At 48.4% G+C, this 23,705-nt stretch overlaps 1 protein-coding gene across 2 annotated transcripts in view; it reads right to left on the bottom strand.

The window, feature by feature from the left end:
• Positions 1-23,705, bottom strand: part of myh10 (myosin, heavy chain 10, non-muscle) — a 52,907-nt gene that overhangs the window by 14,960 nt on the left and 14,242 nt on the right. Inside the window, exons 4-19 of one of the 2 annotated variants that reach the window (XM_047043522.1) lie at positions 17,320-17,347; positions 15,100-15,202; positions 14,337-14,366; positions 14,065-14,079; positions 13,219-13,236; positions 9,992-10,084; positions 8,971-9,034; positions 8,745-8,843; positions 8,256-8,399; positions 8,038-8,133; positions 6,882-7,000; positions 6,185-6,337; positions 3,872-4,045; positions 3,573-3,746; positions 2,552-2,666; positions 454-647 (exon numbers count right to left, since the gene is read on the bottom strand). In XM_047043522.1, coding sequence (XP_046899478.1) covers positions 454-647; positions 2,552-2,666; positions 3,573-3,746; positions 3,872-4,045; positions 6,185-6,337; positions 6,882-7,000; positions 8,038-8,133; positions 8,256-8,399; positions 8,745-8,843; positions 8,971-9,034; positions 9,992-10,084; positions 13,219-13,236; positions 14,065-14,079; positions 14,337-14,366; positions 15,100-15,202; positions 17,320-17,347 — 1,619 coding nt within the window. The remainder of the gene's footprint in view (positions 1-453; positions 648-2,551; positions 2,667-3,572; positions 3,747-3,871; positions 4,046-6,184; positions 6,338-6,881; positions 7,001-8,037; positions 8,134-8,255; positions 8,400-8,744; positions 8,844-8,970; positions 9,035-9,991; positions 10,085-13,218; positions 13,237-14,064; positions 14,080-14,336; positions 14,367-15,099; positions 15,203-17,319; positions 17,348-23,705) is intronic. The other variant, XM_047043523.1, reaches the window with a different exon arrangement.

Raw genomic sequence — 23,705 nt, 5'->3', positions numbered from 1 at the left:
AGAGAGAGAGAGAGAGAGAGAGAGAGAGAGAGAGAGAGAGAGAGAGAGAGAGAGGGGGAGAAAGAGAGAGAGAGAGAGAGAGAGAGAGAGAGAGAGAGAGAGAGAGAGAGAGAGAGAGAGAGAGTATAAACCGACCCAGTTGATTATTTAAAACCATACCCCGCAATTCATCCATAAACACTTATCAGTGCTGATACACAACAACAACCGTCTATCAGTTAGTGGGGCTGCAGTAGTCGCGCCCCGTTGGCTCATTGGATAAGTGCACATATCATGTAGGCTGAGGCCTTACCGCAGGGGCCTGGGTTGGACTCCAGCCTGTGCACTTTCTTCCCCTCCCTCTCTCCCCCTCCCCTTTACATTTCTTGCCCCTCTAACACGGTCTCAATCCCAATAAAGCAGCCATGCCCTACAAACACGCGTTTCCAAAGCGTAGGCTTGCGGCTGCCTCACCCTCTTCTCGTGGTTGGGGATGATGCAGCGGACGAAGTTGGGGTTGGTGTTCCTGAGCGTGGCCATGAGCTTGGTGAGGGACTCCTTGTACAGCTGGCCCACCGTGCGGAACATGCCCTTCTTGGTCTTGTAGGTGGAGCCGAAGGCCGTCTCGTTCATACCGGCCACCTGGTCCAGGCCCACGATGCGATCCACTGAGAGAGGAGACGGAGGAGGGGGAGGAGGGGTTTAGTTTAGAGGTGAGAGAGATGGAGGGATGGGTGATGGCAGCTGCAGGTGGGGATGGATGAGATGAAGGAGGACCTAGGACTAGAATGCCAGCCGCGCCTGTGGAGGTCAAGGGGCAAAGGGAAGTGACAGGGAGGAGCTACACCTGGAGCTGGAAGATGCATGCTGAAATCAAAGGCTGTGCATCTGTCCTTTCATAGACGGGAATATAAAGTTATATTTGAACAGATTCACTGTACTGGCTTAAGATGATGAGGAACAGTGCTGACCAAAGCATTACGATTCATCCTAGCCTACTCCTTTCAGCAAGCTTTTACAGCAATAAGAGTTTCGGCATGCTCGTATTGGGTACTGATTTGTGCATTTTAGAAAAGAAAAGCGTTCAATGTCTTACATCCTAACTGTTAGGTGTTCTTATATCCTCCATTGTCATCTGTGTCTAATATTCTGTCTTAATCTGGGTCATGACCTTCCTAAAGACGTCATTTGATGTTGTGTTGCCGCTGTGCTGAGACAACCTGCTGTTCTCACACTGTGGCTGTCCACAAGTCTGATACAAGAGGCACATGTTTGGGGTAGGCTTCCCTATCTTTCAACGTGGTAGAAAACGCAGTATGGAAGACGTTACATTCAAAACATTTTAATGTAAATTATCATGGTTCATTTCAGTGTAACCATAAACTTGTGGAATGTTCTAGAATTTCACTGTGTAGTGTTTAGATGTGCTCCCACTGTTGGGACCTACTGTACTGACGTAGAGACACGGGGCCAAAACAAATGCCAAGTCAGTTCCATATGGTTCCAATTCCCTGCTACTGGGATTTTGACTAGCAGAAGAAAAGCGGAAAATTCATGGCTATTAATCTTTCTTCAGTCAGTTCAAGTAGAAGGGATAAGACCCTTTAGGAAAATGGCCGGATCCCAGAGAAAGGTGCAGTGGCGCCTGAGCATGTTGTGTTTCAGTGGTTCGGACCATACAAGGTTCATGACACCAACTGTTGTCATGAAAAAAAAGTTGCCCAAGGTAAAAAGCTCAAAAGAATTCCACTATTCTTAAAGGGGGCAGTTTAAACATTGAGGTATCCAACTCGGAACAATACTGGATCGTGACATTCGAAAATAAAAACTATGGCAATACATCTCGTTTATCCCTGGACTTAGTAGTATTGCATTATCTAAGAGCATGGCTGATGAGTAGAGGAAAGCTGAAAGGTATTGATATTGCCAGTCCTTACTGAAACACTGTGCCATGCAGCCTAGAAGCAATGGAAGCTTCTGGATGTAGGCTACATGATGCGCTGGGTAAGCATGGAACCTACTGCATGGCAACCTAGAGCAAAGTCATGGCCAGTCATTCACCTGGAGGATCATGGAGGCTAGTGACATTGTCATAGAATGAGGCCCTTTGAACGTTCTGAATCTCTACAACAGAGAGAAACGGGGGGGACGGGTGGACAAATAAACACAACAGCACACAAACACAGACCTGCCCCATCACAGTGGTTACTAAGCTAAAAGGAACATATCTTACCTTCGCAGTTACAGAAACATTCAAACTAACTGTTCCAGAATGACAAATCAAGGACGGTACATGAACATTTCGGCTCGTAGTCCCAAAGGGACTTTTCATTCCTCATTAGGTTTGGATGAAAATAGGGGGGGAGGCCTACCGTCAGGTGGCTGAGCGGTTAGGGAATCGGGCAAGTAATCGGAAGGTTGCCGGATCGATTCCCGGCCGTGCCAAAATGACGTTGTGTCCTTGGGCAAGGCACTTCACCCTACTTGCCTCGGGGGGAATGTCCCTGTACTTACTGTAAGTCGCTCTGGATAAGAGCGTCTGCTAAATGACTCAATGTAAATGTATATGTACCGTCTTTCCAGAGCTCGGCCACAAACTTGTCGGTGGACTGGTGCAGCAGAGTGGCCACGTTGTCGTTCAGGGGGTCCATGTTCTTCATCAGCCACTCGTCTGCCTTGTAGTCCACCTGAGGAAGTGGAAGGATCCACGTTGGACAGAGGAGTGGAACGACAGAACCTTGTGGAACAATCTAGAGCCCCTTTGAGGCATTTCAAGAACAGCCTGGAGATGTCGCGTTACAAAGCGCTTGCCAAAGCCTACGTTCACTGTCACGTTCCCCCTCTTCTCTGTTCCCGCGTCCGGCCGACGTGACGGCTTGAATCACCGCGAGCGTAACGTTCTAACAGCAGCGTCCGCGTAATGGTGACCAGATGTGGTTCGCACAGCGGGGGAAGCCCGGTTGTTGTGAACGTGGTCACTCTATTGCGCAACGCGGGCCGGTGAGGACACCGGCCAGAACAGCCGGGGGCTCTAATCCCGCACTGGAACACTGTGACGAACGTGCGTCAAGGTTACGAGTTCCTGACAAGACGAGTCGGATGATGGCGGGGAAAAGTTAGTGGGAAGACACGGAACAGGGACAGAAAAAATCCCTTCAGCTCACGTTATATAGCCTCTTTAAAAAAAGGAGCTGATGTGTCTCCAACAACTCCACATGAGAGAGATCCCATGACGGTTGAAATGGAAAAAATATTTGTGTATATCTGGGCTTTCAATCATGTAACACACACCACATTTATAGGGACGGTTACAGCAAGTCATTTGGCAGATTGATGCTGTTCTAAGTGCTCTGCCTAATGGGGTCCACGTTCATTAGCATCTGCATGGCTCAACAGATCAGTATCCTTGTGTGGATGGCTGTGGGGTTGGCCAGGTAGATGTGAGTCAGAAGCCAGACTGATTCCCGTCCCCCTACCCCTGCCATTCAACGAATAAACCAACCCCAAGCAGTTTTAATGGAGACTTGAGATGAATTCTTCAGCGTCAGAGAAACGGCCTCCACCAGATGGTCTGCTGCGTGGGTTGAGCGTACCTTGCCGGCGTAGTGGATGATGCAGAAGTCAGCTTTGTCCTTGAGCTGGCGAGGCTTCTGGAACTTGGTGTGCGTGCCCTGCTCCTGGCTCAGCTTGTCCACAAACGTCTTGTCCGTGGCCTTGGGGAACCAGCACTCCTCGTCCAGCAGGGCCAGCACTCCAGGAGGGTTGGCCTGTTGGGGAGGTTCCCCGAGACGGGCGGTGAGATGGGTAAGGAAGGTGATAACGGCGCATGGAACATGGAAACGGCGACTTTCTGTTTTGAGAAAAAACAAACCCAAAACACACACACTCTTACCGGTCTCTCGATGAGGTCGATGCAGGGTTGCAGGTCCAGGCCGAAGTCGATGAAGCTCCACTCGATGCCCTCCCTCTGGTACTCCTCCTGCTCCAGGACGAACATGGTGTGGTTGAACAGCTGCTGGAGCTTCTCGTTGGTGTAGTTGATGCACATCTGCTCAAACGAGTTCAGCTGCGGGGGGAGAGAAAAAAAAGGGGGAGCGTAACAGTTCAATGAGGCCAATTCTGACTTGAGGATTCAAAAACGTGCCCACTCCCTCCCCAAAAAATCAGAGGGATTAACACAGTGGATTACCATCCAAAATCTTAGTCGAACATGGTGGGGAAGGCCGGACGCTTTTAGTTCAAACTGGCACCAGCTGCCCACCCAGTTGAACTTTGGATTATTATGTTTTGTCTTTCAGAGCGATAAGTCCAAACAAAATCGAAAAGCTGGATGGATTTCTGTTGTTTCACGATACGATCCGTGGGCTGTGAGATTTGTTTTCTTGTCGTTTTGGCAGTAATACCTCAAACAAGCTCGACAACCCAGAGCTGCCATCATGACTCGAGGAGGGCCAGCTGTCAGAGGGCCCTGGAAAGATGAACAGGTCTGCGTGGAGCTGACTCTTTGCAGCTTCACAGTCACAGAGCGAGTGAGCGTCTGAATTCACTAACCACTGATCTCCTATGCGGCGCTATCCCGCCGTGCTGAGGGAACCTTCTGTAAACACGAGGGCACTAAAAGATGCTCGAACCGTGCTGAGGGAACCTTCTGTAAACACGAGGGCACTAAAAGATGCTCGAACCGTGCTGAGGGAACCTTCTGTAAACACGAGGGCACTAAAAGATGCTCGAACCGTGCTGAGGGAACCTTCTGTAAACACGAGGGCACTAAAAGATGCTCGAACCGTGCTGAGGGAACCTTCTGTAAACACGAGGGCACTAAAAGATGCTCGAACCGTGCTGAAGGAACCTTCTGTAAACACGAGGGCACTAAAAGATGCTCGAACCGTGCTGAGGGAACCTTCTGTAAACACGAGGGCACTAAAAGATGCTCGAACCGTGCTGAGGGAACCTTCTGTAAACACGAGGGCACTAAAAGATGCTCGAACCGTGCTGAGGGAACCTTCTGTAAACACGAGGGCACTAAAAGATGCTCGAACCGTGCTGAGGGAACCTTCTGTAAACAAGAGGGCACTAAAAGATGCTCGAACCGTGCTGAGGGAACCTTCTGTAAACACGAGGGCACTAAAAGATGCTCGAACCGTGCTGAGGGAACCTTCTGTAAACACGAGGGCACTAAAAGATGCTCGAACCGTGCTGAGGGAACCTTCTGTAAACACGAGGGCACTAAAAGATGCTCGAACCGTGCTGAGGGAACCTTCTGTAAACACGAGGGCACTAAAAGATGCTCGAACCGTGCTGAGGGAACCTTCTGTAAACACGAGGGCACTAAAAGATGCTCGAACCGTGCTGAGGGAACCTTCTGTAAACACGAGGGCACTAAAAGATGCTCGAACCGTGCTGAGGGAACCTTCTGTAAACACGAGGGCACTAAAAGATGCTCGAACCGTGCTGAGGGAACCTTCTGTAAACACGAGGGCACTAAAAGATGCTCGAACCGTGCTGAGGGAACCTTCTGTAAACACGAGGGCACTAAAAGATGCTCGAACCGTGCTGAGGGAACCTTCTGTAAACACGAGGGCACTAAAAAGATGCTCGATGCTCGAACCGTGCTGAGGGAACCTTCTGTAAACACGAGGGCACTAAAAGATGCTCGAACCGTGCTGAGGGAACCTTCTGTAAACACGAGGGCACTAAAAGATGCTCGAACCGTGCTGAGGGAACCTTCTGTAAACACGAGGGCACTAAAAGATGCTCGAACCGTGCTGAGGGAACCTTCTGTAAACACGAGGGCACTAAAAGATGCTCGAACCGTGCTGAGGGAACCTTCTGTAAACACGAGGGCACTAAAAGATGCTCGAACCGTGCTGAGGGAACCTTCTGTAAACACGAGGGCACTAAAAGATGCTCGAACCGTGCTGAGGGAACCTTCTGTAAACACGAGGGCACTAAAAGATGCTCGAACCGTGCTGAGGGAACCTTCTGTAAACACGAGGGCACTAAAAGATGCTCGAACCGTGCTGAGGGAACCTTCTGTAAACACGAGGGCACTAAAAGATGCTCGAACCGTGCTGAGGGAACCTTCTGTAAACACGAGGGCACTAAAAGATGCTCGAACCGTGCTGAGGGAACCTTCTGTAAACACGAGGGCACTAAAAGATGCTCGAACCGTTCTGAGGTCTCTGCTTTGGGGGTCCTTGCGTACCTGGAAGATCTCGAAGCCGGCGATGTCCAGGATGCCGATGAAGGAAGCTCCCTGGCGCTTGGTCCGGTCCAGGGCCTTGTTGATGCGGTGGACCAGCCAGCGGAACAGGCGCTCGTACGTGGCCTTGGCCAGGGCCTCCACCGCAAAGTCAGCCTGGACGCACATGAAGATGAAGAGGGAGGGGGAGAGATGGAGGGGGAGAGAGAGATGTACAATGAAAGGGAGAGTGAGATGGATATCGCTCCTTAAACCGTGATTGAGGAAACTCCATGCAGACAAAAAGGTATATTTGCAATGGACTAACATGGGGATTTAGTGTTCAGCACTGAGTAAACAAAGACTGGTGGGACAACCTTATCTAGTAAATCCATCAGTGGTCAAACTTTATGGTTTGTTGCTCTTGGCTGTGGTTTTGCGGTTGGGAAGTTAAGAGACAACACACCCACAGCAAACAGTACTATTATTCTATCTGAAGTCAGCAATTCTGCCCAGGAGTGGTGAGTGAACAAATGAAAGGTTCTGAACTATGTACTGCACGTGTGTGTGTGAGAGAGAGAGAGAGAGAGAGAGAGAGAGAGAGAGAAAGACAGAGAGAGAGAGAGAGAGAGAAAGACAGAGAGAGAGAGAGAGAGAGAGAGAGAGAGAGAGAGAGAGAAAGAGAGCGAGGGATAGATAAACAGACAAGAGGGTGGTGTACCTGTTCTTTGGTCTGGGCCTTCTGGACGTAGTCTCGGCCCACCTTGATCCTGGGGGACAGGATGGCCCGGGTGAACTCCATCACATTCAACCCCAGCAAATGACACAGCTTCTGGGCAGCTGGGAGGGGTGAGGGGAACGGAGGGAAAGGATAAAGCATGAGCGAGGAATGTGTGAAAAAGGGGATAAAAGTTGGAATTTAAGATGTGAGAGAATGAAAGGACAGGCCATAACATTCAGGTTATTGGCTCACAAAACAGTTATAGACCAAGGAACTAACTTTACAATCTCGCATTCCTACCACACAAAAGCCAGAGCCAGAAGGTATTTACAGTGAGACCACAACTTCAGACTACCCGAACCACAAATGGTAGGTGGTTGATAGCTCCCTATGGACAGTAGCAACCAGTCTCTACCTCTCTCAATTTAAACATTTCCCATTAACGACAGTCAGGAAAAACACTACAACAAATACCATCTGAGTCACGCTCTCTACTGGCCTCAGTAACTCTTGTAATATGTCAGTAGATTCAAGCAGAGGGCAGTGAACCTCGAGCCCTTTATGACACAGAAGAGTCAACAAACAGGATTTAGGACGTTTCAAAACACCCCCAAGATGACATTTATCATTTCATTCCGCAACGGAAATGGAGAGCCGTGGCATTCGACACGGTGGGAGCCCGTGGAGAAAGGGCCGAAGGGAGGAGAGAGCGTCGCTCTCCCAACGGTCACTGAGCCAGAGCTGGGTTCTGCTGATGAAAACATCTGCTCCTGCAGAGACGGCGCTTTCCCCATTTGGGCAATAACAGGCTGGGCCGACCCTCAGTACAGCCCCTCTGTCCCCCCCCCCCACCCCTGTCCCCCCCCCCTCTCTTTGTACCCCCCTCAGCCTCCTTGGAGCACCACACATGGAGCTACACGTGGTCTGAGAGGACGTAACATTTTTCATGGGGGACCAAAATTAGGTGGTGATTGGGGGGTGAATCCTAATAGTGATGTCATTTGATGGGGGTTGACCAGTCCAGGGGACAGGATAAACCATTCGAGCCTGATGCAGGGTGCTCAGTGTGGGGTATGGAGGGTTAAGGGGGGAGGGACGTGGCCTGTGTGTGTGTGTGTGTGTAGGCGTAAGCTCGTGTAGCCTGCACTACCACTACCTGTGTTTTCAGGCATGGAGGCCTGGTCTGTGTTCCTCTCCTTCTTGAAGATGACGTTGCCAAACTGGAGCACAGAGGACACCACCTTCAACATGGCTGCAGGCGGGAGAAAAAAACAAACAAAAAACAAGGGTCATGCACCTCTTCAAAACATCTCCACCACCGTTATTAAAAAGACGAGTTCCTCATCGATGCGAACGGCGCGCTTCTCCGCTCACCCAGGATCTCGTCGTGGGCAAAGCTCATGATGTTCATGGCCTCCATGGTCTCCTGGAAGTTGTCCTTGTCCTGCTGGCCCGGGATGGGGATGTTTCCGTTGGACAGGAAGCGGTAGCTGTTGAAGCCGTCCAGCAGCAGGTCGGCTGCATGTGCACAGGGGGGGAGGACACGGAGATCCCATTCAGAGTCGCACACGGGTGTGGGGGGTCGTTTACACAGATGCTTAAGGGATTCGGAGGAGGAGAAAGACGGTTGTTCTGGAGAGCTGGACTGGATTATTTTCCACTCGTCGAAACTGTCCAAATACGGTTCAATTCCAACATATTCGGTTGACTTAGGAAATGTATCTATTTATTAAAACACTGAAAGAAAAGTATACCTCAAGGGAAATACATGCATTTTGTATATATACACTCATTGTGGATGAAAAGACATTGCAGCAAGCTCTCGGCGTAGACAGGTGTTTAATGATGCGTCTTGGTGCTCACACTTGAGGTGTTCTCCAGCCCCGGCCAGCAGCTGGTAGAAGACGTGGAAGGTGCGCTCGTCTTTGGCCTGACGTATGGCTCTGGACTTCTCCAGCAGGTCTGACGCGCTCTGGTCAAGGACACAGGCAGGACCGAGGGCAGCCACGGGGGTGGGGTGGTGGGGGTGGGGGGGCTTCACAACATGATACTGCAGGAGATCACGGTTTGACCTATATCGAAAGGATACAAGTTTCGATGTTGGCCCCGACAATGTATCCGGTGACGTCAAAGTTAATCCGGATGAACTTCCCCTGTAGATGCAGAGATATGACGGAAGAGTCAGGGACAAGATGCAAGGGGGAGATTTCGGAAAACGAGTCAACAACGGGCTACATCTCACATGGTTTGACTGAACGTCCCGCCAACAAAGGTTGTTATCCCATAGATATCCGAGGCTTGAGCTCAGGGCAACAGGAGCCTGCGGCAAGACAAGTCTGGTTCTATTCTATTCATATGGAGGAGCGGGAGACCGGGATCAGCTACACACACTAAGCAAGGCAGGGGACATAGTCCTTGCATGTCTGCTTTAAGGGGGGAGGTCGTATTGGGTACAAGGTTAGGAGAACAGAGGAGGTTTCTCATCATCAGCTCAGAGGAGGATACAGACTCAGGTTTTAGGCAGCAGCACAGAGATGAATATCATATAATAACCATGCATTTAGTCTTTTTTCCTCCATATTTATGAATCCAGTGCATCCGTGGCTTCGGTGAAATTCAGTGTAGTAGCAAAGATACATAAACTAGGACTTCAATGGGAATTCCATCTAAAGCTAATTAAGATGCCCCCCCCCCCCCTCCTCTCTGAGTTACCCCAACAATAAAGAAACACCTGATCTCCCTATGAGGTCTCTGTTCTCCTGCTGACTGTCCCCCAGCCGGGACGCGAGTGCTGACGTTTGCGGTGGTCGGCTGTGCACAGTACAGCGGTGGGTCTAAACTGGACCCAGTGCATTAAAACGCTAAGAGGCAGAAGCAGACTACACTGTCCAGCTGGAATACCTCTGTGTAATTACTACACAGGAAAAGCAGGATAATCACATTCCTTTCCATGCATTTCCCCCTACTGCTCTAGCTCGAAGCATCGAGGAATTTCAGAAGATGTCAACACAGGCCGGATGAATGCCATTCAGGTGGCGGATGATGGAGAAACGGGGAAAACGACAGCAAAAGGAGAGGCCCCGTTTGAACGCACGGCGGGTCCCACTTACGAAACGCGACGAGTTGTCGTTCTTCACCGTCTTGGCGTTGCCGAAAGACTCGAGGATGGGGTTGGCTTGTAGGAGCTGACGTTCCAGCTCACCCTGAAACAGACGAGACGTTACAGGACGGAGCTTTGTCACAGCACACACGCTCCCCAACACACCTGAGGAGCACCACAGCACAGGGTTTAAACAAGACCAAAACCAACTGTCCATTTCATACTGATCAATGACAAAACTAAAACATGCAGGTAGATAATAACGATCATTGTTACTCTGTGTTCACCGATTAAGATATGTTTGCCCAAAGTTTGACGGTTAAAAACAATCGGTCTCCTGAAGCAACTCTAAAGGAATGTTTCTTAATATCGTACAAAGGATACATTATTCTTAATGGCAGTAAACGAGCAGCTAAATAAAAAGGTCAATAGAAAGAGAAAGACAGAGTGATACCCACAATAGACCATAGTGCTTCTTGCCTAAATGTATTCCACCCTAACCTCCCACACTAACAACTTCGACCCTTCTATGGAAATACCAACTTATTCCCTGAACGTCAGCCACAAGCAAAGCTATTGTCAAAGATAATGACAAGCAGGAAGAAAGAAAATGAGGGAAGTTGTCTGCTTTCTTCAAATATGTCAGTGTTGCGATAAGCAGATGATGTCCTATGTGTACTGTACGTGTGATGCAATTTCTTTTTTTTTAAGTCACTTATGAATAATCAAATCGAAAACGACGCTACTTCCATCTCTCCGAGTGTTAACTGCACTGGCCAGTGTCCACTATAACAAGCACACGAGCGAGCAAACAAACAACGGCTTCATCATCCAATCCACAGAGGCTTCGGTTCCACACGCAGCTGTATTATGACTGTGTGGTTTATGGAGTGTGGAGAGGCCGGCGGTGCGGGGTGAGCGAGTGTTAGTGAGGCGTCCCAGTGGAGGCCGGTGACAGAGATAGAGACCCTGAGGAAGCAGAGCAGTGGGAAGGGACAAACAGAGGTCAGAGGAACACGCCGCCCAATCAGGAAGCGTCAGTCTTCACTCTAGGCTCCTCCCACTGTAGACTCCTCCCCTTGGGGACAGGAAGCCGTGATGTGCCTCCCCTCCAGCGGAACACCAGGACAGTCGGAGCAGCGGAACAGAGGACGGACCTGTGCCGATGTTTGTACAGGTGGCCCATTATGTTCCCATTCAAGCCACACGAGGAGCTTGGTCATGACCAGGGAATCCAAGATGGCCGCCGTAGAACAACACGCTCTCGGCCCTTTTGTTTCTCCTTTGCGGCATGGTGGGATATTTTCCCATGACGTCACGCGAGCCGCTCTGTGGTCGGGGAGGAGGATCTGTCAGACGAGTTGGAAGAGAGCGTGCTGTGCGCTCAGGACGCGAGAGGCGTAACGTGATCTCTGGCTGCAGCCCCGGGCCCGACATGAGAGCGCGACTCGCTGCTTTCACTAGGTTTTCGTGCTCCTGAAATGAGGCAGAGCTGAATTAAATGAGCCTGCTTCTCTTTCTCCCTACAGACCGGTCGCACAACACAGGGGGGCCCATTGGCTTACCAACTGACCCCTCGGGTTTCCACATCAAACACTGTCGTCATCTACGACGGCTTCCAGTCTCGGTTTGCTGAACTGGGCGGTTTGAAACTAAATTGGATTGTTTCAAAAACGCAGATTGCCCATACCAGCAGGAGGGCGGGGGGGGGGGGGGGGGGTCCCAATTTTGAGGCTTTAATAGCTGACCCACATTCTTTCTGCAATGCCAGAAAGATGTTCCTCTTCTGAGAGTGTTCAGAAACCAGTTCCTCATCCAAAGGCCGGGAAAGGGAGGCGACAGCTGGAGGGGTCATGAGAGAATCAATCAAAACTCTCCCAGTGAATCAGGCGAGGCATAGGACCCAGTTGGGGACGAGTGGTTAACATCTGCTCGGCAGATTTCAGTCTGGACAGATATTACCAGCTCTTGTCAGTCCCCCAAATCTGGGTATGGTTCTACAGCCCAGTGGATTTTACATCAGTGGTAAAGCCAGAAAGCGTAACATCTAAGGTTTGGCGTGACCAGGTACAGTACCTTGGCTTGGTCTGTTAGTCAGTAGCTTGACGGAGGAATTATTTCATTACAGATTTTAAAGACCTATAATGATGTTTTCATTAAGCTGACACTTTCATCCGAAACGACGCATGTTAGGGGGGAATTTGAACCTGAGACTTCTCGATCTGCAGCCAAGTCTCTCCCCACTTAACTTTTTCCCCTGTATACACATACATAAAAAATCCACTGTGCAAGAGAACGACGAAGGGACGATGATTTCATCTTCCAAACAACCACTGTGGGAGGTTGTGTAGTCAGCCTGAGGAAGGCCTGTGGGCTGCAGGAGGTTTTGGCCCACCCCTCCTCTCCTTCTCCCCGGGGAGGAGAGGGAGGTCTGAGTAGTGCTGCTCTTGGCTCTCCATGCTCCCCCTCAAGAGTCCTTTCCAGTGAGTCAAACTCATGGGGAGGGAGAAGGAGTGTGGGGGGGGATTCAATAAAGACCAGTACTGCTTGCTGCACAGCTCCCAGGAGCCAAACAGGATGCAGGGGGAGATCTTAGCGATGAGGTGCTGAAAAGGGCTCTCGCTCAGTGTACAAACCAGTGGAATGTATGACATATTCAGCGTTGTTGGCGGCAGGTGGTGTAAATCTTTACACTGGGACCTGTCAGCTCCAGGAGTGGAGGGCCTGTTTATTAACACGTTCAAATTATATTCAAATGAATGGGTCGTTATCTAGTTAGGCAGAAGCCTGTTAACGACCATTCATTTGAATAAGGTGTGTTGGAGCAGGGAAACATCTAAAACAAGCAGGACAGGGTTCCCTAAGGACAGGGTTGAGAACCACTGATCTAAAACATGCAGGACAGGGGGTCCCTGAGGACCAGGGTTGAAGACCTCTAATGTACATGTTAAACCTATATGAGATTTCCTTCGCATTCGACGATTCTTAAACGCGAGATATTTGAAGGAAGCAGAGGTCGACGGGTAAGAATGGACACACCATTATACACAGGACGGGAAACGGAAATATCACAGAGGTGGATAGAAGAGAAGTGTCTAAACAGGTCTGCGAACACCCATCAACGGATGAATCTAGAGTGGACAGAGTGGCAACGCACTGCCCCATATACAGCATGTTCTGCCCATGGTGGTTTGAGCTAGTGAGTGCAGGTGAGGTAGGTACTGACTTGCTACTCACATAGAACAGGGGTCCACTCTGTAGTCAATGGGCAGATGCAAATGTTGTCATGGAAATAAACAAGTGTTAATGGTCATGGATACTAGGAGCATGTACATAAATACACCCAAAAAAGACAATTACAGATCATTATTACAGTTGAGACGATTCAGACAGGACAAAATTAAGCACAAGGCAAAAGTAACTAAGAAGAGTGACTGATGGGTGAAGACAACTACAACATTGCTAAAAGAAATGTGAAAAATCAAGACGGGCTGTAACGTTGCAATGGAAATGTTTTGGAGTTCCTAGAACAGTAAATGTCAGCTGCAATTCCACTTATCCGATCTTGAAGGAACTGTGCCAAAGCATTCACATGGCTCTGCATTTAATTCCTACGACATACAACTTGTGTGTAGTTAGCATTTTCTTTGCTGTTCAAACATGACCACCTACAGATTCAGATTGAAAAACATAGAGGGTAATACTAAACTAGTGAACTAGCTTTAGAACGGCTTACTAAGTCTCCTGGTTATGCTCCTAGACTGACCCCTGAGGTAAATGTTAGTGCATGAGTCCAAGGTGTCACAGCAAGATTACTCCTCCATCACCTTTCAGTGTAATGGCTGGGATTCCAAAAGCTCTTGCCGAACGCCTCATTTAACAAAGCAAAACATGCCTCCCGGGTCTAACCGAACATGTCATGCGTGCGATAGGGTTTTCCTGATAGTGTGAATAATATTTGCATGCACATTTACACGGTGAACGAACTTCACACTTGAAAAACGAAATGGAAAGGCATTCACATCTACACGAGACCGTAGGAGGCCTGATGAACTTCCATGCCGGGTCTAGATTTGTACTTACAACTGGGTTTGGTGCCTGCCAAGAAGAGAGACTAGGTCAATCTCCCACATGTGTTTGACAGCAGTTTGCACAGATGTCTAGTGTACACTACAAGAAGTGGGCGCTTTGCATGATAATCTGTGACGGCACCGCCTTGCAAGCCCCGTTCAAAGCAAACACTCTTCAATACCTTCAACTGACCCTTGACTTCTAATGCCTAAGTGTGTCTGAGAGCAGGGTTGGTGTTAGCATGCCCATGAACATGGTTGTGTTAAACAAACAAAAAGACTTGCCTGTGGTTTGACTGGTTTTGGAGACTCTGGCTGTGTTGCAAATAAACAAATACAAATAGTTAGAGGGATGAGCACACACTCGGTGTGCAGGCCGCGGCGCCCCCCCCCCCCCCCCCCCCCCCCCCCCCGCAGGTGCGGCTGTGCACACGCTCATGCTGTCACGGTCGCTTCATCAGACCCCCCCTCCCTTCACTCATTTGGTTGACGCTTAACCTGTATTCAGTCGAAATACACCTGAATCTGTCAAAACAATGACTAACAGCTAGATACATCAGGGCTAAATAAATCAATGTTATGGTACAGCCCATTCATATAAAGTTTTTCGTAATTTCAACTATACGCTTTATACAACACTGAACAGAGTAGTATGACATCAGCATAGCAATTGAGGAACAACGTAACCTGGTGGTGACCTTATGTCCCCCCCCCCCCCCCCCCCGGCCTTTGTAAATGATCCTGGTAATTGACCATCATTGCCATCTGACATGGTGATGTTGGGTGGGTTAATCCCTCATAAACTATAGCCTAAATACCAGCGGATCAGACAGGCCCGCTCCTCTGGGAGAACATTAATACATGATCATCTGTCTGGGCTGCTAGAACTCATCTCTCATTGGTTGCGCCTTATTAGACAAATCCACACGGCACATTAGGATTTTAATAAGGACTATATATCAACAAAATATGACCTGCCTTGTTTAGCACAGGCAGAGATTGAGGAACGTGGAGCGTTGAATGTGGAGGAGAGAGGGCAGATACTCACAGGATTGTTGTGGTCTTTCCTTCCTTTGTGGGAGGAAGCGACGTGTGCCAGGTACTGGATGACCTTTTTAGTGTTTTCGGTCTTGCCGGCGCCCGACTCACCTCTGTGTATGACAGACAACACACACACACAAGACGGCTTCCTTCGGTTAGAGCATGTAGAGGAGGTGAGGAATACAACTAGGAATAACTCATATGAAACTGAATACTTCAGACACTTTCATAGTGTTAACATGCCATTAAGGCTCACGCGGTTGTGCTAGAATCCAATCAGATGGCCCAACACAAGTGTCTAGGGGTCAATGAAGACGAGATATTTTGCTGCATTCCACAGCCTTGAGACAGGCCTAAATTGGGCGCTTGGTGTCTGCCCGCAGTTTCTTCCAGACACATTCAAATCAAATGAAAATAAACTGCCGACAAGCAGTATGAGGCGGTGTTTTTGGGTCTGTGTGTATCTTCCTCCACTGTTTGTTTTCAGTGTTACATTTACATTTACATTTAGTCATTTAGCAGACGCTCTTATCCAGAGCGACTTACAGTAAGTACAGGGACATTCTCCCCGGGGCAAGTAGGGTGAAGTGCCTTGCCCAAGGACACAACGTCATGTGTACTGGCCGGGAATCGAACTGGCAACCTTCAGATTACTAGCCCGATGCTCTACCCGCTCAGCCACTTGACTCCCTTACTTGCTTCAGCGACTGTAGTCGAAAGGCCGGGAGAATCTACAATGCTCCAGTGCTCTGCACCACAGTTGATGACAGCTTAGGGAAAAGGGGGACCGCCTGAGAATGTCTCCTTTTCTTCGCCTCCGTTTTGCTCTACAGGTCACTTGTCAAGACACTTGAGTGACACCTTCGGAAGCGCAGAGCATAGCTGAGGCTTTAAAATAGGCGGCTATTAACAAACCCCAGAGTCGAACATTTGCTTTCAGAGTCTGCATAGCTGAATGTGTTGAGGAAAGAATGTGGAGGCAAAGAAGCCAAAAAGAGGCTGTCGGTGGCGTGACTGCTGGGTTCAGTGGCCGTTGTGAACAATGTATTTATGAGGCATGGCGTCAATGTCCCTGTTGTCGGCCTTGAAACTGAAGAGTGTGAGATTCCTCAGGTCCGCCCTGCAGATGAGGTAGCCCATAACTCCAACGGCTGACTTAATCACATGGCACCTCGGTGAGGGTTATGATGTGTCTAGAGCCATGTTGGAAGTTTACCACACACACACACACTCAACACACACTGTGCTCACACACATACACACTCTTGTTTTGAGTCATAAATTGATCCTATTCATGAACATTTTGACATGATTCCCCAAGACATGCCTCAGCATCTCCTCTCTGAACTCATAATGTATACATGATGATGGCTAGAGAAATATCTACATGAACGTTTGTTGTCTGGTGGCCTGGTGGCATAACTCTTGGGCATCCTATGACTAGGACAAATATCTCAGGGCTGGTACTGGAGTCAGTAAGGGACAGGGTAGGACACGTAACGGGGCAAAAACACAACACCCTGACGAGTCTCCACCCCGTCCCACATGTTGCCTTAGTGTGTCTGTCACACAGGATGAGAGTTGGGATGCCACGCTGACATGTCCTTTGGCTGCATTCCTGTCATCAGCAGATATTGGGGCGTTCGGAGAGATGCCAGGGAGGGTCGTGTACCAGATATGCCAGGCATTTCTCAGCCCCCCACCCCCCAGTCCCTCTCTTCCTCTGATGTGTCAGACCGTTCCGTGTCCCCTTCTCCCTGTAACTACAGAGGCCTGGAAGATTCAGATTGAATTTGCTCCGTTTTTGTTGTTGCGAGTTGCTGTAGCGTGGCGCTAAATGTGTTACAGTCTGTCTCAAGGCACTGGGGGATCAAGAGCAAGCTGGTGAAGGGAAGGAATCTGCTGCCTTTCCCTTTGCAGGGATACTAAGTGGAAAGGACACAATGGATATCTAAGGAGATCGAACTGTAAATGTTCCCTCACTGAGTTGGTCTGATGTACCAATTACAATAATAATATGGTCAGAGAAAACAGTGCAGGGAGTTACATAACAACGAAAGTGGTAGGCTATTACACGTCAAACAGAGGAGTAAACTTGTTTAAAGTGTAAAGATGTAAAGAAGGAATCGCAGTCAGACACGTCCATGTCTAGCTAGCGGACCACACCCAGACCTGACAGTTGTCCCAGCAGAAGAGCAGAGTAGACAAGGCTCAAAAAGTCACTCACGTGCAAAGAATGGATTGGTCCTCTCGATCTGTTGATGAGAAAGACAGGAGAGAGAGAAACAGTCAGCATTAACATCCATCAATCTCCATGGCTCAGTGCTTTTCTCAAGGTTTTACCTCATCACTAACAGGCAGCCCAGCAGTCTCAGACCATTACGGAGGTGATTCGGGAAATTGGGTCAGTGAGTAAGTGACATTTTGTTGAGCCAAAACGTTTTTGAACTGAAACGAGGCCTCATATCGTATCCATCACAAGCGGATGGAGTGGAAAGTAATCTAAAATTAGGAGTTAAAGCCAACCTTCCAGAATCCATGTGGACAAACAAATATCAACTTCAAAAAAGGGTTCAAGGTCATTATCAGTGGGGAGGAAGAAATGTCTGCTTCCTTGAAGACTTGAGCAGTCTGAGGCGATTGACGATTTTAGGGGGTGTTCAGAATCCCGCTCAATAAATCTGGCGATACTCAGGAAGGTAATTGTAGATGTAGCCGAGTCAAGCATCTGCATTCAGGAGATAAGGCAGACGCCACGTGGGGGCTGAGGGACGTTCTTAAATCCAGGGGCCACCCACCGCATGATTTTAACGCTTCACCCAGCATTGTGCGGTTGAACCAATGTTAAACAAGTAAACCACCAGGAGGAACACACTCGACAAACAGAAGAAAGCAGAGCTGCCTGCGGTGAACGATAGTGTCAAGCTGGGCAATGTGAAAAACCCCTTGGCTCCAGTGGAACCACCTCAGGTTACTTTCAGTGTCACCAGGGAAACACTGCACTAGGAACTGGGCAGGCCATCATTTGTATTTACAGCGAGGATGGAAAGGGAAGAGAAAGAACACTGGCTTTATGACCAGATGAGCAGGAAGGAGCCATTTGAAATGACAGCCAGGTCAGGTCTGTTTTGCAGACATTCAGCCAATGACTGAGCCCGCCCTCGGTCCTCTCCTTCCAGTTATGCTCTGATGGTCTGAGTGGGAACCGGAGCCTGGAGGCCTGAGGCACTGAACAGGGTCAACAGACCAAGTCGTGTTTCCACCAAACTCAATACTGGTGATTGGATTTCCCTAACTAAAACTGTTTTTTGTTCAGATTTTACGTTGGGTTGCGTAAGCTATTTGTGCATGCTGATGGGTCTACACCAAACCCCTACAGTAATGAAGAGTGGAGTCACAATTGTTATCATCTGCCCTTGGTTGCTGTTCTTCATTTGGTTAATGTTCCACTGCAATCATTATGCCTAAGTGAGTGACGACGGTGGGATCAAATCTTAAAAACAAGAGCCTGAAGCATTATTGCAAGAAATTCAATAAAGTTAAATATTTTAACCGTGGTCTCCATTATACTGCACAAATGACGTCTCTAAGTAGTCAATTTCATTTGTTTTGCCCTGATAGTCCAACTCGGTTACAAAACCATTGTAACTGCCCCTGGCCTCTGCTGTCATCTCTCAGCAGCTCTGTCTGCATGAGTCGGCTGCCCTCTGTGTGGACAGTGTCACTCGACACTGGAGCAGGGAAAGACTGTACTTGGTATGTAGTTGTCTGTCATTCACTCCCAGCCTTTTAGCTATGCTGTACTGGTGCACTTATTCAGCATCCCAGTACCAATTACACTCATGTTTAATCCAGTTTGGGTTAGAAGAGAGAGAGGGGGTGATAGAGAACTAGAGCGTCTCTGTGTCCGCTGTCCATTAGTGTGTTAACTGGGCCTCCATTAGCGTGTCTATAAAGGAATATGAAATAGTTGAGCCAAAGTTTTACATTCCGATGCATGGGGGGGCTTATTCTTTCACCATTAGTTAAAATCATGGACCCTCCCCTTCTTAAAAGCCCTGGCTTGGTTTAGTGGATGTTGCTACTGTATGACACTTCTGTCACTGGCCATTTCCATATGAAATAATAGAACGCATCTTTAGGCTCATGGGCAGAACATTGGGAGATGGTATTAGTAGGTGAAACCAGTAGCAGCAGAAGGCCAGCTGAGGACGATTACTGGCTCCACTAATCTGGAAAAATCAGGAGATTCAATCTTCTACTTAAAACTGCCTCCAAAGCCAGTCTGTCGCAGGACATCTGATTTGATCATTTTGACGGCCACATGAGCAAAACGCTGGCGTTTGTCAAAGTTAATGAGGCATTTATGGGTAATTATGGATGTTTGATCTTTTTGAGTCATTATAGCAATATTTCTGTATGAACAGTGAGTTTAGGTCTAACAGTGGCTCCATCGGTCCTCCAAGGAGGGGGTCTCCTCAGGCTGTCGCATGCCTGGCAGAGGTGGAGGGTTCTCAGATTAGATATCCATCCAGGGTCCCTCTCCCTGGACCTCGAGTTCCACTACACTGAAGGTGAATACCACAGCATCGAGTTGGACATGATGCGAGTAGAGCACAATCACTAAGTCGCTCTCGATAGTAAGTCGCTCTGGATAAGAGCGTCTGCTAAATTAATACTTGTAAATAACTCCGATGCTGTGACCAGAATCTTCTTTTTCTTTTCTGGTGATCCCTTCTCTGGTGTCTGAGGTGGAGAAGCACCCTAGTGTAAAATGGGCTCGGCCCTTGGTGTCATCAATAACTCATTGGCGTCCGGGAATCCACTTGCGGATTGGCTTAATGAGTTTCCATCCAATCTGGGAAATTTATGAGTGCTAGTGGAAAGATGGACGGTGCATTAAGGAGATTGGCTTCTGTAAGGTACTGTAAACCATTCATAAATACGTTTCAACACACTATACAAGCCAGGCAAGCATTGAAAGACATTCAAAACTTACATTATTCTCGCAACCCTGGTAAACTCATTTCCTAATTAGTTTGGGAATTTCACCCAGAGCACAAAAGAGCTGGACTATGTTAAACATGCTTCAAACGGCTCCAATGAATCAACGTGAGTTGACATTTGAGTTGCCGCCGTGATTGCGTATGATGCGACAAGTGATAGATTCAACATGTTGTGTTAAAATGTAGCATCTGTGTAACAAACTTTCTAGATGAGCGAAGCTTTACTCGTAACCCATCTTAGGGCTGATGAGGTGAATGGGGCAAACTGCTGAATACGCCAAATACACAATCTAGGCTCAATCTTCTTTTTACGGTTTCAATTCACACGGTGGAGGAAATTGAACATGCAGGAACAATACTGTTCCATGAAGGTCGACAGTTTGTTACATTGTAGCATTAAAGTGTGTAATGGGGCCTTCTTAGAAGGAATGTATAGGAATCAGTTGTAACCAAGACGATACTAACACAATGACTGAATCACCATGAGGTTTATTTCAGGTTAAGTTGAAACTGCTTGATATAAAACCAAACTCAGAACCAGCTTTATTGGAGGTTCCGTCATAATGGCATTTCCCCTATTCAGCCAAGAGGCCAGTTCCTTTCTACCTCGTCCTCAGCAGATGGTGGCTGGCCAATGACATTTCCCATGACCTCTCTCTGAGTCACTGGAAGTGACCGTGAGTCTTGGACATTAGGGCCTTTCACACCTCGCCGTGATTACCATACTGGCCCCTACGTCAGACTTTTTGCAAGACATGAAGAGAGGAAGGCTACCTGAATAGAATCCTCAACTGCTAAAAGTGTCTTTGTACATCTTGTCCTTAGGAATAGAGGGTAAACATTCTGATTCATTTTCAGTGTGCGCAAGTTCATTTGTGATTCTAGACACACAGCTTACTCGATATACATGAATAAAATAACACTTGTGGAGGGAAGGGGTGGGGTGGCAGTGGGGGGATCACTCAACCGTTAGGAGCAGCGTGTGCTGGTGGAATTGCTAATGGTCTTTGCCGTGACTATAGTAATTTGGTTCAACGGTGCCGCACTGGTCTAACTCCTGTTGAAGGGGGGAGAGGAAACTGCTGGGGCCTCATCAGGGTAAAATGGTCAGAATTTTGTGTAAAATATATATTTTATTATGTAATTCTATCGAGGTGTGTTTTGACATATCATTCCTGTCTACGGTTAATGTTCTGCCTTATTGGATAGGGTTTTTTCAGCAACCCCCTGGGGGGGGGGGGGGGGGGGGGGGGGGGGGGGGGGGGGGGGGGGGGGGGTAAACCTGACAGAGATGTGCTGACTGTGTTCCTGTGGGGTCAGATGCGACTGGGACGGGTTGACTGGGGCACAGCTGGAAGGTGTCGTCAGGGACGGCATGGGCTTCCTGCTGTCCAACGGATACTTCCTGTCTCGGACTGGCAGGGAGTTTGGCCTTAGACAGCCTCACTGAGCTACTTCGCTCTCTAGCGTTTCACAATCCGACATTGGGGGAGTTCCTAACATAATTTTCTTAATACAATGCTATACACACACACTGGGAGTGTAACGAATAACATATTCATATTGTACCGTTCTGTATGTGGAATTCGGTTTGGTATGAATGCAAACAGAACTGGATTATTCCTACTACATTTGGGAAATAAAACCTATCTTAAATTGGTTGAAATATCATATTCCCAGTCCCTGAATCGAAAAACTTGTGACACCGTCTTGAATTTTGCGAACCGTTTCGTTACACCCTTAACACACACAATACCCATGAACTCCCTGCCTCTCCCTTCATATTTACCGTTGGCATTCTTATCTCGGTGAGACACAGACACAGTCCAGAGGCTTCAGAACGGTGTCTCCTCCTCTTTATCTCTCTGGCCGCAGACACACAGAAAGACACAATCCAGTCAAGAGGACTCTCAACTTCCATTCACTGCCCTGGCCGGCACTGTGATCTCAACAACATTTACATTTAGGTCATTTAGCAGACGCTCTTATCCAGAGCGACGTACAGTAAGTACAGGGATATTATCCCCGAGGCAAGTAGGGTGAAGTGCCTTGCCCAAAGACACAACGTCATATGGCGCGGCCGGGAATCAAACCAACAACCTTCTGATTCATAGCCCGACTCCCTAACCGCTCAGCCATCTGACCCCCAACAACCTTTCAAGATTGTAAAATGGCTTATTACCCTGAGGGCAGAGGTTCACGGGGTGTGGAGAGAGAGGATTCACACAGAGCAGTGTATTTTTGTAACGTTCCTTCACAGTCATAAGGACCGTTTGGTAGGTTTTGCATGATTGGTAATGTTCTTTCCATCCTCACATGACTGTTACACTGGATGCCTTCGAGGCCAGGCTAGGATATACTAAAAAGAGGCCAAAGCTATTTTTCTGTACCCAACTAACTGGCTTCAATCAGCGAACCAAACGTTTATCTTAAGACAACAATGTCAGCAATATCTTTCAAACATCGCCTGAAAAAGTTAAAATCAACCATGTAACCAGGAACACAAACACCCAAGCTTTGATTCAAGCTTCTCCAAAGTCCAATGCCATTTCCATTTAGTCATTTAGCAGACGCTCTTACCCAGAGCAAGTTACAGTAAGTACCGGGACATTCTCAAGTAGGGTGAAGTGCCTTGCCCAAGGACACAACGTTACGTCCCTGGCCGGGAATCGAACTGGCAACCTTCAGATTACTAGCCCGATGCCCTAACCGCTCAGCCACCTGACTCCCTGACCAAGAAAGTCCACAAACAGAGCAAACCACAAACCACATCAACAAACCTGTGACAAAGTGAAAAATTGGGTGACATCTTGGGTTTTGACGATGACAGTGGCTCTGCGTGTGCCATCGCTCCCTGTGAGAGGACGGCACTGGAGAAGAGGAGCAGTGAGGCAGTCTGAGGGAGCTGATCTCAGTCCCTTGACAGTGAGCTCATTGTGAAGCTGTGGCCTGCTGGGCCTTGGCCAGCCTTCGCCATTGAAGCCTAATGCCTGCTTTAAGGGGAGGCAATGGAGTGCAAACACTCGCCAAAGAAAGACCCGCCTTGGATTGCTTTTGCTATTAACAAAGTGGGTTTGAAGGAGAAACATCCAGTAACTAGTTTGGTGTAAATGGCGGTGCGACAAATGTCTCGGCCATGTGGTTAATGAGGGTGAATCAACATGCGGAAGTGCTTTAATTTATGAAAATCTAATCAAATATAGCGTTCAATGGAACCCTGTACACTGCAATAGCTACTACAATTTGCCAGAATAACAGAACAACACCATAGTCCAAGCCACCATCCAAGTGATAAGTATGAATGGTGTATCTCATACAGCTAAGCTACATGACTCCCTCAGGGCTTGTGTCCACACCAGACAAATGAATATCATTGTCTGTTGGCCCTGAGAGGGACTCTATAACAGGCCACAAAACTGCGGAGACAGGGCCCGTGGCCATATCACACTGTCGGCTGACCATTTCCCTATTCCTGACCCCCCCCATGAGCTTGTCCCCATCCCCGGCGGATTAAGGCAGCGGCCCAACTCGTTCCTAACATTCCAGTCCACATCCCTGCCAGACACAAGTCCCTTACATTTACATTTAGTCATTTAGCAGACGCTCT

This window comes from Hypomesus transpacificus, chromosome 21 (assembly GCF_021917145.1).
Source record: "Hypomesus transpacificus isolate Combined female chromosome 21, fHypTra1, whole genome shotgun sequence".
In the NCBI taxonomy this organism is placed as follows: Eukaryota; Metazoa; Chordata; class Actinopteri; order Osmeriformes; family Osmeridae; genus Hypomesus; species Hypomesus transpacificus.
The sequence above is the reverse complement of the archived record's forward strand: the minus strand, read 5'-3'. Positions and strand labels throughout refer to the sequence as shown.